Source organism: Gopherus flavomarginatus, chromosome 11 (assembly GCF_025201925.1).
Source record: "Gopherus flavomarginatus isolate rGopFla2 chromosome 11, rGopFla2.mat.asm, whole genome shotgun sequence".
NCBI lineage: Eukaryota > Metazoa > Chordata > Testudines > Testudinidae > Gopherus > Gopherus flavomarginatus.
The window spans coordinates 6,345,827-6,358,853 of NC_066627.1; the positions used below are offsets into that span (position 1 = coordinate 6,345,827).

Sequence of the window (13,027 nt, forward strand, 5' to 3'; positions counted from 1 at the left end):
TATTCTCCTAGGAGATGGAAGGAAGACATGCCACTGCTTCCGGGAGACATTTGAGGTAAGCGCCAGCTGAAGCCCACACCTCCTACAGCACCTCAACCCCTCAGCCTCAGTCCTGAGCCACCTCTTGCACCTCAAACCCCTCATTACCAGCCCCACTCCAGAGCCTGCACCCCTAGCTGGAGCCCTAATCCCATCCTGTGCTCCCACCTCCAGGCACAGCCCAGAGCTCCCTCCCACACTTGGAACCCCTCATTTCAGGCCCTACCCCAGAGCTTGTACCCCCAGCTAGAACCCTCACTCCCTCCTACACTCTGAATCACTTGGGTCCAGCCCATAGCCCCCTCCTGCACCCCAATCCCCTCATCCTCAGCCTCACCTCAGAGCCTGCACTCCCAGCCAGAGTCCTCATTGCCTGCCACAGCCCAACCTTGTGCCCCAGCCCGGTGAAATTGAGTGAGTTAGAGAAGGTGCGGGAGATGGAGTGAGTGGGGTGGGACCTCAGAGAAGGATGGGGCTGGAGTTGGGCCAAAACTGTTCGGTTTTCTGTAATCAGAAGTTTGGCAACCCTAAATTTGAGTAACCACCACCTTTGTAGTTTGGGAAAGTGCTTGCAAGGGAATGGAGACAGCAATGAGACTGAAAAAGGTTGTCTGAGTCTGAAAAGAAATGAAAGGGGGAGGGATAGCTCAGTGGTTTGAGCATTGGCCCACTAAACCCAGGGCTGTGAGCTGAATCCCTGAGGGGGCCATTTAGAGTACCAGGGTAAAAATCTGTCAGGGGATTGGACTAGATGACCTTTTGAGGTCCACTCCAACCCTAGTTGCCTATTAAGGGGTCTTATCATCAATCCAGGGTTATTGATCTCTGGTTGTAAAAACTCCCACCTTCAGAGGGCTTACAAAGCACTTAATGAGCCCAGGTTAGCAGCTCTGTGCCCCTTGTTGTCTGGGCTGGATGGCTTTATTGGACTAGCAAAATGTTGTCCCCAGGTTCAAAATCTTCTAGCAGGCCCATGCAAGTGTCTAGAACTCTTACATTGAGAGGAAGGCACATTCCAGGGTGGGGTAACTGGTGCAGGTGCAAATGTAAGCTGGTTAAGTTTCATTCACTGCTGTACACTGTATTTATTAATTGATTTATTTGTGTGCCTCCTGCTGATTTAAATTGATTGTGACATTTTTAATTATTCTCAGCCCATTATATTACATTTTCTTAAATTGCTAAATAAAGGTGTGTTTGTTCTAATCTAAGTGTCTATCAGGTGTTTATAATCAGTGCCTTGAGTAAGACCCGTTGCTTAGATTAGCTCAGGTTTATTCCTGGAGATTCCTAAGGTATGTCATTGAGTGGATGCAGGACCCAGCCCAGTGGAGGAACCACCAAGATTCCATCTTCGCTGGTTTGTGGATTTCACTGAGCCTTATATACAACTTTGTCTTGGAACTAAACATTTTTATTAAAAAAATAGAACAACATAAAATTAAGACAGCTCACATTAAATACATTAAAACTAGCTAACTGTTAGATCTCAAAAACTAACTGTAAACAGGGAATCATCACTTAGGGGAATGTGGCTAGCGAGATCCTTTAGGTATCAGTACTTAGCCTTTCACTAGTCAAGATTTTTATCAATTACCTGGATTGTATTTGTAGGTGACACAAAAGTTAGAGCTGTAGAAAATAATGAAATGGCTAGAGTCACTGATTCTGAGAGATCTGAATCACTTGGTTAACTGCGAACAAGCAATACAATTGGCTTTTCAATCCAGCTACATGTAAGTGTATGCATCTAGAAAGAATGAATGCAGGCCATATTTACAGCATAGGAGACTCTATCCTGGGAAACAGTGACTCTGGAAAGGTTGTAGTAGAAAATCAGGTGAACATGAGCTCTCAGTGCAATGCTTTGGGCCAAACAGCTAATTCCATCCTGTGATGCATAAACAGGGGAATCTCGAGCAGGAGTAGATGGGTTATTTCACCACTGTATTTGCTACTGGTGTAACCACTGCTGAAATGCTGTCTACTGCTTCTGTCCACAATTCAAGAAGGTTACTGATAAATTTGAGAGGTTTCAGAGAAAAAGAGCCATGAAAATCATTAAAGGATTAGAAAACCTGCCTTACAGCGATGAACTAAAGGAGCTCAATCTATTTTGCTTTAGAAAGAGAATATTAAGTGGTGACTTGATTACAGCGTATAAGTATCTACAGAGAGAACAAATATTTTAATAATGGGCTCTTCAATTTAGAAGAAAAAGATATAATATGAGGGAATGGCTGAACATTAAAGCTAGACAAATTCAGACCAGAAGTAGGGCATACACTACCCATTGGAACAATTAACCAAGGGTCTTGGTGGATTCTCTCTCACTAACAATTTTTAAATCAAGATTGGATATTTTTCAAAAAAGATCTGTTCTAAGAATTATTTTGGGGAAGTTCTGTGGACTGTGGAATACAGGAGATCAGATGGTGTGATCACAACAGTCCCTTCTGTCGTTGGAATCTATGAATCCAGATGCCTAGAGAGAGGCCACAGTGCTCATGCCGAGAGCCTTACAAACAGGTATCAAGGATACATTGACATCAAGAAACTGAGCTGCCTATAAGGCTTTGCAAACACCAGTGATAGCTAAATCTGGGATTTGGGCACCTAAAGTGGCATTTAGGCACCAAACTCTCTTTGTGAATCTAACCCTAACCCTTCCTCACAACGAGGATGAGTCTTGGGGTAATGTTTCCATTGACGTGCATTAAAGGACATATTTTCAAAGGATTCTGGTCATTCAGGTGCCTAACTCTGAGTCAAGTCAATAGGAATTAGGAATGTACATACTGTGATAAACATGGGCCTGGCTGCCTAAGTCACTTGCAGAAATAATACTTAAGCTTGTAAATCACTTAGATGTTTAGAAAATTATTTAGATTAGATTGATTAGAAAATTTTACCCTTGATTAATTAGGAACAGGTTCTGCCAATCTAATTCACATGGAAAATAATGGGGCTTTTGTAGATGAAGATGCTGTTAATTGTTTTTAAGAATCTTCCCTTTGATTTTGTGAAGTTATCATTTGTCAAAGGTAGCCTGGGCTCGGTTCTGTAGTTGTGATGTGATGCAACGATCCTGCCATTTCACTTGGTTGGGAATTGTTTGCACTCAATGGCGTTTGGCTGGAGGCATCCTGTATTTGGACCAAACTGTGAGTCCTTTGCTTGGTTATGAGAAGTGGAATTTCGAAAGGTGCCCACAGGACTTAGAACTTTGACACACAACCAAAGATGCAAATATTCTGTGCCAAATTGTAATCCTATTGAAGTCAACTATTTGGTATTGATGTTAACTGAAGGAAGACACTGCCTGAATAGCCATGATACGGCTTCATACAATGGGGATTTGAGGTGAATCAAAGACCAGGTCCCCAGGGTTTCCAAAGAAGCTGTTAAATTTTCCCATTTCTTCTGATACTGAATTTGGTTTTGATCACAGAAAGGAGATGAACATGGCCTATGGAGGAGGTGAGAATTTTTTTGTTTTGACTATATTTCTTTTGGATTCTTCTAAATGTGCTGAATCTAGATGAGTCTCCTTAAATTCCCATTATTTCTTGAACTGAAATGTGCTCTGTTTTAAAGTTCCAAGCACAGATATTCAACTGAGTGCAGAAAATGCTGATTTGATTAAATCAAAACCTTTTACATTGCAACATATTGATTCTGTCTAAATTTGGATAGGACATCAGAAAGTTTTGTCTATTTTATTCAATTCAAAATGATTACATGGAAGATATCATTCAAATGTGCAAAAATGAAATATTGTTAGATGATTGAAATGAAACATTTCATCATGTATTCATAAGATTCCAACAAAATACTTTTGGAATATATAATTTTGTATAATAAAATCAGATATTTTGCCTTTTCATCCTGGTTTGTGATTAAATGAAATTTTGAAATCTTTGTATTTACCATGGGGCATATAAATTCTGTTTTTTGATCAAAGATAGTTAGTAATATGAAAAAGGAAATTAATTCCTCAGCTCTGATCTCACTTAATTGAGTTTACACTGATGGAACCATGTGGACTTCGATGAACTGACTGTGTACATCAGATAGGGTAGATGTTTGGCTACCGTAGCTTTCCTCCTGTTTTTTACTGGCATGACTGCATTAATTGCAATGAGTTTCATAGGGATGCCATAAATAACTGTAATTTGACAGGTTTCAGAGTAGCAGCCGTGTTAGTCTGTCTCCTCAAAAAGAACAGGAGTACTTGTGGCACCTTGGAGACTAACACATTTATTTCAGCAGAAGCTTTCGTGGGCTACAGCTCACTTCTTCGGATGCAATTTGACAAAGAGACTTAGGAGACTGCCAATATATTTATTCAGTAATAATTCATTATTGGAGTTTTGGTGAAGACTCAGGGTACAATTTTAGTGAGGAGCAGATCTCAGATATAAATGAAATGAAAAAATGCACTCAGTAAAAACTGATTCCCATATATATATACATTCAAGAGGACAATAATTTTTACAATCATGATCTAGATGGTTTACACAAGGAGAGACACATGTTCTCATCTTCCTTACCAGAATATAATGTTACTGCAACTCATCTGGCTCCAGTGAAGCTACTCCTGATTTATCATAGTATAATTAAGCTTAGAAAAGGGACAACTAATGAGGGAAATGTTAGACTTCTATCAAATCATGAATGGTGTGGAGAAAATGAAAAGGGAAGTCTTATTTACTCATTTGCATAACATACAAACTAGGGATAACTCAATGAAATCAGTAGGCAGCATGTTTAAGACAAGCATAAGGAATTATTTCTTCATATGTACACAGTGATCGCGTGGAACTTATTACCAGGCATGTTGTGAAGACAAAAAGTATAACTGGGTTAAAAAAAGAACTAGATAAGTTAATGGAGGATACGTCCATCAATAGCTATTATCGAAGATAGCCAAGGACACAACCTCATGCTGTAGGTTTCCTTAAGTTTCTAACTATCAGAAGCTGGGACTTGATGAGAGGGGATGGATCATTCATTAATGGCTCTGTACTTATTCATCTCCTTTGAATCATCGTACACCTTCCACTGTCAGAAGACAAGGTATTGGGCTACATGGACCATTGATTTGACTCTGGGTGAGCACCCTTACTTTCTGAAGTAAAAATAGAATTGATGAAATGAAGAGGATTAGTAAAGTTTTATGATGTGAGGAAAATGGGAAAGTTTATGGGTAGATAGAGTTGAGCACAAACAGGTGGAGGGCTGAAGAAAGAGAGGACAAAGTAAATCAGATCAGGATTACTGGCACTGAAGTCAGTGGACTGTTGTCAGTTTCGTGAAGAAGAGAGGAGAAATAGGCCATTAGATTATATGTGTGTGTGATTGTGTGTGTGTGTATGCTATAGAGTAGCACAGTGAATAGCATAACCTCCACATGTGTTTTTCATATAGAGGGTTGGAATTGCCATGCAGTGAAATTACGATAAATCTGTCCATATGCTCAGTTGAAGTATATTGGTGTAGCTTCCCAGATTGTGCCACATTCCTGTTGAGAATTAAATAAATGGTGATATATTATTTTAATGTACATGTTCCAAGAAACTTGAGTGCAGATTTTGAAATTACTTATACCAGTGTGACTCTGTTCAACCTGATTCTGGTTGCACCTCTGTTTTATATAAGGTCATTGAGCTAAGTATTTTTTCTTCCGATGCTAGTATAGAACAGGTGCATTTCCATTGAGTTTATTAACATACACTAATATAAAGCCAGCGATACTGAGGAAAGAATGGAAACCATTGACTTCAGTGAAGTTACTCTGGATTTACTATCTTGTAATAAGAGAATTGGTCCAAAATGTTGTCAGTCCTGATCAGACAGGCAGAGTTATGGTTCCATGGAGAGAGAGGTGAAAGAATATAGATTAATAGATAAATAAATTTAATTCACTATACCAAACTAATATGTAGTTTTTCTTTTTATTTCTCAAGATGATGTATGTTGATCAAGGAAAAAATGAGAAATAAGACCTCCGTGACTGAGTTTGTCATACTTGGCTTCTCTAACCACACAGATGGGAATATCATTCTGTTTGTGGTGTTTCTATGCATATACATCATCACAATGCTGGGCAACATCCTCATAATCATTGCCATAAGTGTTGATCCAGCCCTTCACACTCCCATGTATTTCTTTCTCGGGAACTTGTCCTTCCTGGAGATCTGCTACACCTCGGTCACTCTGCCCAAGATGATGGCCAATCTCCTCTCAGAAGACAAAACCATCTCCTTTGCTGGCTGTGCTGTACAAATGTATTTTTTTCTATTCTTTGGTGGAACAGAGTGCTTCCTCCTAGCTGCTATGGCCTATGACCGCTACTGTGCCATATGCAACCCACTGCGCTACACGGCCATCATGAATAAGAGGGTTTGCATCCAGCTGTCTGGTGGCTCATATATCTGTGGCATGCTGGTGGCCCTGGAGCACACAATCTTTATTTTCACACTTCCTTTTTGTGGACCCAATGTTATCAACCACTTCTTGTGTGAGATCCAGCCGCTGCTGAAGCTGGTGTGCGGGGACACCTACTGGAATGAGATCCAGATCATCGTGGGTGCTGCTATCATCCTCATTCTGCCATTGTTGCTGATCCTGGTCTCCTACACCTTTGTCATCTCCACCATCCTTAAAATTAGCTCTGCCGAAGGCAGGTGCAAAGTATTCTCCACCTGCTCCTCACACCTCATTGTGGTGACGTTGTTCTATGGGATGGCCCTTATCATGTACGTGCGCCCCAAGTCCAGCTTTTCTCCAGATGTGAACAAGTTACTCTCTCTGTTCTACTCAGTGGTGACTCCGATCTTGAACCCCATTATCTACAGCCTCAGGAACAAGGAGGTGAAAGATGCCTTGAGGAAAACAGGAATGAAGATATTCAGTTAAGACAGAGATTATTTTCCTTCATCAGGTTTGTCATCCGTGGACTGACTAAACTCTAAGGGGACTTTACAGCTCTGAAGAGACCAACTGGCATCTGAACTCTACAAAGAATTTCCCTTTATCAAACTGGTCAACCTGTTCTGAAGTATTGTATTTCCAGGAAATTTTTCATTAATATTTTGAATGTTGACAAAACAAATGAGGAAATATTAATTAATTTACTCATTTGAAATCCCCTTCTGGCCTTAAAAGCAATTAATTCTAATAAAATAAAGAAAAAGAAAGGAAAAATTTGAAATGTCATCTCTCCCCTTCCCATTGTATGAGCAGCTGTAATTCTGTAATTCAAGTATATCTGGATTTTATGAAAAAATCTTCCTTATTTTAATCAGAACTGGTTGAAATTTCCCATATGACCTTTTTCTTCTGAAAGCTGATGACAGAAATGTGTGTTGGATAGAGAAACTTTCATGGGACATCCAAGGTCTAAGAGTAAATTTGCATTGTTGTTGTGATGCTTGCCTGGGCAATCCAGGGTTGCTTTATAGTTAAATCAAATGTAAGTTTATTAAATAAAGCACAGATATTCAAATGATAGTAGGCAGAAGCATTGGAAACCAATGGTTACATATAAAATAAAATCATAACTGTGATGTAGAAACCCAACACTGGGCAAGAAGGGATTATCTTGGGCTGAGCCAGCACCCCCCTCTGGGTCCCACATGCAGCAAATGCTCCATCTGCTGGAGGCATTCAAAAACAGGGATTTAACTCATTTGAGTGGCAGAGCTGGAGGTGAGCAGACCTGCAGCCCACAGCGCCAGCAGTGCAGAGCAGAGGGAAGCCTAAAGGCTCTCAGACAACTGCCCAAAGGGGCCCTCCCTGAGGGAAGGGAGGACCCACACTAGAGACAACCAGAAAGGGAAGTATCCTGTGGATCTTGGACATTGGTAACCCTCTTCTTTTGGTTTGGATTTCCCCACCAGTGGAAAGCCTTGGATGAAACACTCCGGGGCAGGTGGAACAAATGAGAGGTTGCCAGGGCCCAGGGTTGGAGCACGGTGGAGTGGGAGGACTCAGGCTCCTCTCCTCACAATCGTTTTGGCAGTCAGCTGTTGCAGCTATGCCCACTAGGCCATGCTTCCCAACCAGACCCTGGATGACGACTATTACTTAACACACTCTCTAGAGACTAGATTTAATTAACAACAACCTCAGGAACAAGAAGTGAAAGATGCCTTCAAGAAAACAAGAATGAAGACTGGCCAGAGACAGGACACTAGATGGGGAGGGCTCTGAGTTACTACAGAGAATTCACCATTTACACTAGTTTAAGCTTCCAAGTGACCCGTGACCCATGCTGAGGAAGGTGAAAAAAGTGGCTGGGTCACTACAAAAAGTAACTTTCCCTCTGTTGATACCTCACACCTCATTGTCAACTGTTGAGAGTAGGCCACTTCCACCTGGATCAAATTGGACTAGTTAGCACTGACCTCCCACTTGGTAAGGCAACTCCCATCTTTTCATGTGCTGCAATATATATACTGGTTACTGTATTTTTCACTCCATGCAGCTGATGAATTGGGTTTTAGTCCACAAAAGCTTATGCCCAAATAAATTTGTTAGTCTCTAAGGTGCCACAAGGACTCCTCGTTGTTTTTGCTAATACAGACTAACATGGCTACCAGTCTGAAAAAAACGCAGGTTCTCTTCCAATCTGACCCAGAGGAAAATTCCTTACTGACCCCAAATATGGTGATTAGTTAGACCCTTAGCACATGGGCAAGACTCACCAGGCAGATACCTGGGAAAGAATTCTCTGTAGTAACTCAGAGCCCTCCTTGTCTAGTGTCCATGATTTGAGGACTTCAGTAACTCAGCCTGAGGTTAGGTATCTCTTACAGGAGTGTGTGGATGAGGTTCTTGGGCCTGCAGTGTGCAAGAGTTCAGATTAGATTATCACGATGGTCCTTTCTGACCTTATAGTCTATGAGTAACAACGTACTCCCCTGTCCAATAAAATATAACTCTCCAGCACTTTACAGCCAGGCTGGCTGTGACCTCCTGTTTCATGAAACAAAACACAGTGTTGGCTTGTCTCCTCGGGGAAGGATACAGGGAATGTGTTGCACCCCTAGATATATTGAACTGCCCTTTGTTCTGTATTCATAAACAAGAGGCCCTCCTGCTGATTGATTATTCCTGCATATTTGCTTTCTTCTAGATATCACAATCTCTTAATCAGCACTTGGCTCAGTATACAAGTAAGTTAAAATTATGAGGCAGACAATATACAGTGCACACATGACTAGACAGGAAGATAAGCATCTGTTACCAACTACCTGAAGGGCCCATGTCCTAGGTGTGTCATCTCCTGGTAACATTCCTTACCTTCAGACTTTAAGAACGTCATTTCCAGTACAGATGCATACGTTTTTAAATATTAGCCATCCATGCATTTCACAAAAATTATGATGTCCACAGGGCTACTTACATGCCACCCGTTGGTGAACTAATATGCAGATATCTGACCTATAGAATCCCTTAAAATACCTCTGCTCCACCCGCCATGCCCTCTGAAATTTAGCAACAAGAGGTTGCTGGTTCACAGTTGGTCAGCTTATTTTTATGATTGTGAGGTCCTGGGACATGAAAAATCCTTCATTACATGATCTTTTTTGCCCCTGGGGAATTCATTGTTAGCCAAGGGTTCATCGAGTATTATGCATTTTTCTCCATCTGAGAAGGCCTAAGTTGGGATTCACAGACCCTGAGTTAGGGTCCAAGGATCCGTGTACAATGAGTAGAGGGAAATAGGCACTAAATAATAAGATCCATAAAAGCCAGAATGCTGAGTTGGGAACTGCCTAAACTAACTAATTGGAGATGCTGAGTTGAGGGATGTGTGCTAGGCCATGCCCCTCAACAGGTGTTCAGTGACAAAGTCTGGACTGAAGAGAGGTACCTCCCATGTCTTGGGTTCCACAACCAGGAAGTCCTCTCAAAGAGTTAGGTGCTTCTGGGGTTTCTCGCAAAAAGACAAAACAAAAACAAAAAAACAACAATGGAGGAGGAGGTTGTGCAGAATAAGCTGTCTCAGAACCTTTAGCTCAGTGGGTAGGGCACTCACATGGGATGTGGCAGACCCCGTGCAGTTTGGTTCCCCATCTGTCTGATGAGGAGAAGAGATTTGTATCAGGGTTTCTTACATCACAAATGACTGTCATAACCCCTGGTTACAGGATATCCTGATGTGGGGCTCTTTTGGTCTCTTCTGTTGGAACTGTTCCACTTGAACAAACAACTAAAAGTCATTGGAGCAGGGGGACAGGAACCCAGGGCACTCAGCTTCCAGGGGATTACACTAACCACCACACAGGTGAGTCAGTCTCACACACTCTCTGCCTCAAAGAATATTCATGCATTTAACCAAAGTGAAACAGCTTCAACAGGAAGGACTGCAGCCAGACCATACTGGAATATCCCATAGGCATTCACGTGAGAGAAGGGGAACCTCTGTTCAATTCCCATCTATTTGTGAGACTCGGTGGTGGGAGGGGGGACTGGAACAGGGTTGTTCCCCATCCCAAGTGGGCACCCTAACCACTAAGCTAAAAATTCTGAAGGATGTCCTCATCCCTGGTGGTTTTTTGGTGGGGTTAGGTGCCAACTGTGACTAAGTTTGTCATTCTCAGCTTCTCTAACCACCCAGACGTGAATCTCATTCTGTTTGTGGTGTTCCTATGTATTTACATTGTCACAGTCCTGGGCAATATTCTCATCATCATCGTCATATATGTCGATCCGACCCTTCACACACCAATGTACTTTTTCCTTAGGAACTTGTCCTTCTTGGACCTCTGTTACACCTCAGTCACTCTACCCAAGATGCTGGCCAATCTCCTCTCAGAAAATAAAAATATTTCCTTTTCCAGTTGTGCTGTGCAGATGTTTTTCTTTTTATTCTTTGGCATTACTGAATGCTTCCTCCTATGGCATATGACCGCTACAGTGCAATATGTAACCCCATTGCACTATGTTGCCATTATGAATATGAGGGTTTGCATCCAGCTGACAGGTGGCTTGTGGATCTGTGGCATGCTGGTGGCAGTGAGGCACACAACCTCTGTCTTCACACTTCCTTTTTGTGGGTCCAATGTGATCAATCACTTTTTCTGTGATATCCAGCCAGTGTTGAAGGTGGCGTGCTGGAACACCTACTGAATTGAGATCCAGATCTTCATGGTTGCCGCCTTCACCCTCATGATGCCATTGTTGCTGAGCCTGGTGTCCTAAATCTGTATCATCTCCACCATCCTGAGAATTAGGTCCACTGAAGGCAGGCGTAGAGCCTTCTCCACCTACTTCTCACATCTCATCATGGTGACATTGTGCAACAGGACTGCCCTTATCATATATGTACACCCCAAATTCAGCTACGGTCTGGGTGTGGACAAGTTGTCCTCTCTTTTCTATTCAGTGAGGATTGCACTCTTGAACCCTGTTATCTACAGCTTCAGGAAGAAGGAAGTGAAAGATGCTTTGAGGAAAATAACAATGAAAATATTTTTAAAAAATCAGATAATTTTCCTTCAGTCACATGAGCCTCTGAGAAATATCTGCCAAGTAGTGTCTCAATCATAATGGAGATGTTTCCCTTGTGTAATATAATGCTGGTGAAATTTACTGAATTTTGTTTTTCCATGAAATTTTTTCTTTAATGTTTTAATTTTAACACAAGAAATGAGGGGAAAAAATCATTTTTAGAATATTATTGTATTATTACTTGAATCCTCCTCAGGCCTTAAAATCTATTAATATTTTGGGGAAAAAACAAAATACAAAATAAAAACATTGCTTTACGAGGTCTAATTCACAAACATTTCAGTTCAATAGAAAAGTGTCCTTGGGTGGTTGACCTTTTCTGAATTTCTCAAATATTTTGTCAGAAATGTTGATAATAGAAATTGGTAGGAGGAAAAGGAACTCAAAATATTTTACTTTTTTTTTTTTGATAATGAGCCAGCTCTAACCATTATATTTTATGACACCAGTGGTCCTCTTTCTTATAGGTAGTTTGACTTGGGATGCTGTAGTGGGGACCTCAGTATTGCATAGGTCATTTAAAAGCAGAGCTGGATAATAATTGGAATTCCTGTCCCCCAGGAAAAGCTGGCATTTCAAAATTTGTTTTCATTCCAAATGAGGATAAAAAAATAAAAGTTTTAAATTTTTCATAGAATTAAAATTCTGAAAAATTGTGATTTGGAAATATTGAAACATTTTATTAAGAACATAAGAATGGCCATACTGAGTCAGACCAATGGTCCACCTAGCCCATTATCTTGTCTTCTGACAGTAGCCAATCCTGGATACTTCAGAGGGAATGAACAGAACAGATAATCAACAACTACTGAGGCTAGGGACACCATCCCTGCCCATACTAGCTACTAGACAGTGATGGACCTATCCCCATTAACTTATCTAGTTCTTTTTTGAACTCTGTTATAGTCTTGGCCATCACAACATCATCTGGCAAAAGTTCCACAGGTTGACTGTGCGTTGTGTGAAGAAATACTTCCTTTTGTTTGTTTTAAACCTGCTGCCTATTAATTTCATGTGGTGACCCTTAGTTCTTATGTTATGAGAAGGAGTAAGTAACACTTCCTTATTTACTTTCTCGACACTAGTCTTGATTTTATAGACCCCTATCATATCATAATACATTTTGAGATTCCAGCAATAAAAATGTTTATTTTTGGTTCATTAAGCTGACCAGATGGCTCCATTCTCCCATCTGAAACAGGCTCATTGAATGTACTATCTCCCTCATAATCCATCCAGAGACATATGACTCCCATGATGCATCATGGAATGTGGGAAGGTGGAATTCCACATTGTATTACCGGTGATGTAGACCTTCAGGGAGCCTGGCCCTTAAGAAAGAATAGGGACTGGAATTACAACTCCCAGAAGGCAATGCACTGATAGGGAAATGCGGTTTAATGTTTTTTTGAACTGCTGTGAAACAAATAATTTTGGGTCAGTTCCAAGAAACGAAATATTCTCA

General features: G+C 41.1%; 1 protein-coding gene and 1 pseudogene across 3 annotated transcripts; both read left to right on the forward strand.

Moving 5' to 3' along the window:
* The first annotated feature begins 4,682 nt into the window (after positions 1–4,682).
* On the forward strand, positions 4,683–6,960 carry LOC127031194 (olfactory receptor 10C1-like). Of its 3 annotated transcripts, none has more exons than XM_050917958.1 (2): positions 4,683–4,693; positions 6,039–6,960. In XM_050917958.1, the coding sequence occupies exons 1-2, from the start codon at positions 4,683–4,685 to the stop codon at positions 6,958–6,960; spliced, it is 933 nt and encodes a 310-aa protein (XP_050773915.1). The 3 variants fall into 3 exon arrangements, with proteins under 3 accessions (XP_050773915.1, XP_050773916.1, XP_050773914.1); XM_050917959.1 differs by lacking the exon at positions 4,683–4,693 and adding an exon at positions 5,233–5,240; XM_050917957.1 differs by lacking the exon at positions 4,683–4,693 and having other exon boundaries at positions 6,016–6,960.
* Positions 6,961–9,028: 2,068 nt separating this feature from the next.
* Positions 9,029–11,601, forward strand: LOC127031777 (olfactory receptor 10C1-like; annotated as a pseudogene).
* Positions 11,602–13,027: the final 1,426 nt, after the last annotated feature.

What these genes read in the sequence shown, in the direction of transcription:
- LOC127031194 (XM_050917957.1), top strand. Translation starts at nt 6,016, where the DNA reads ATGTTGATCAAGGAAAAAATGAGAAATAAGACCTCCGTGACTGAGTTT.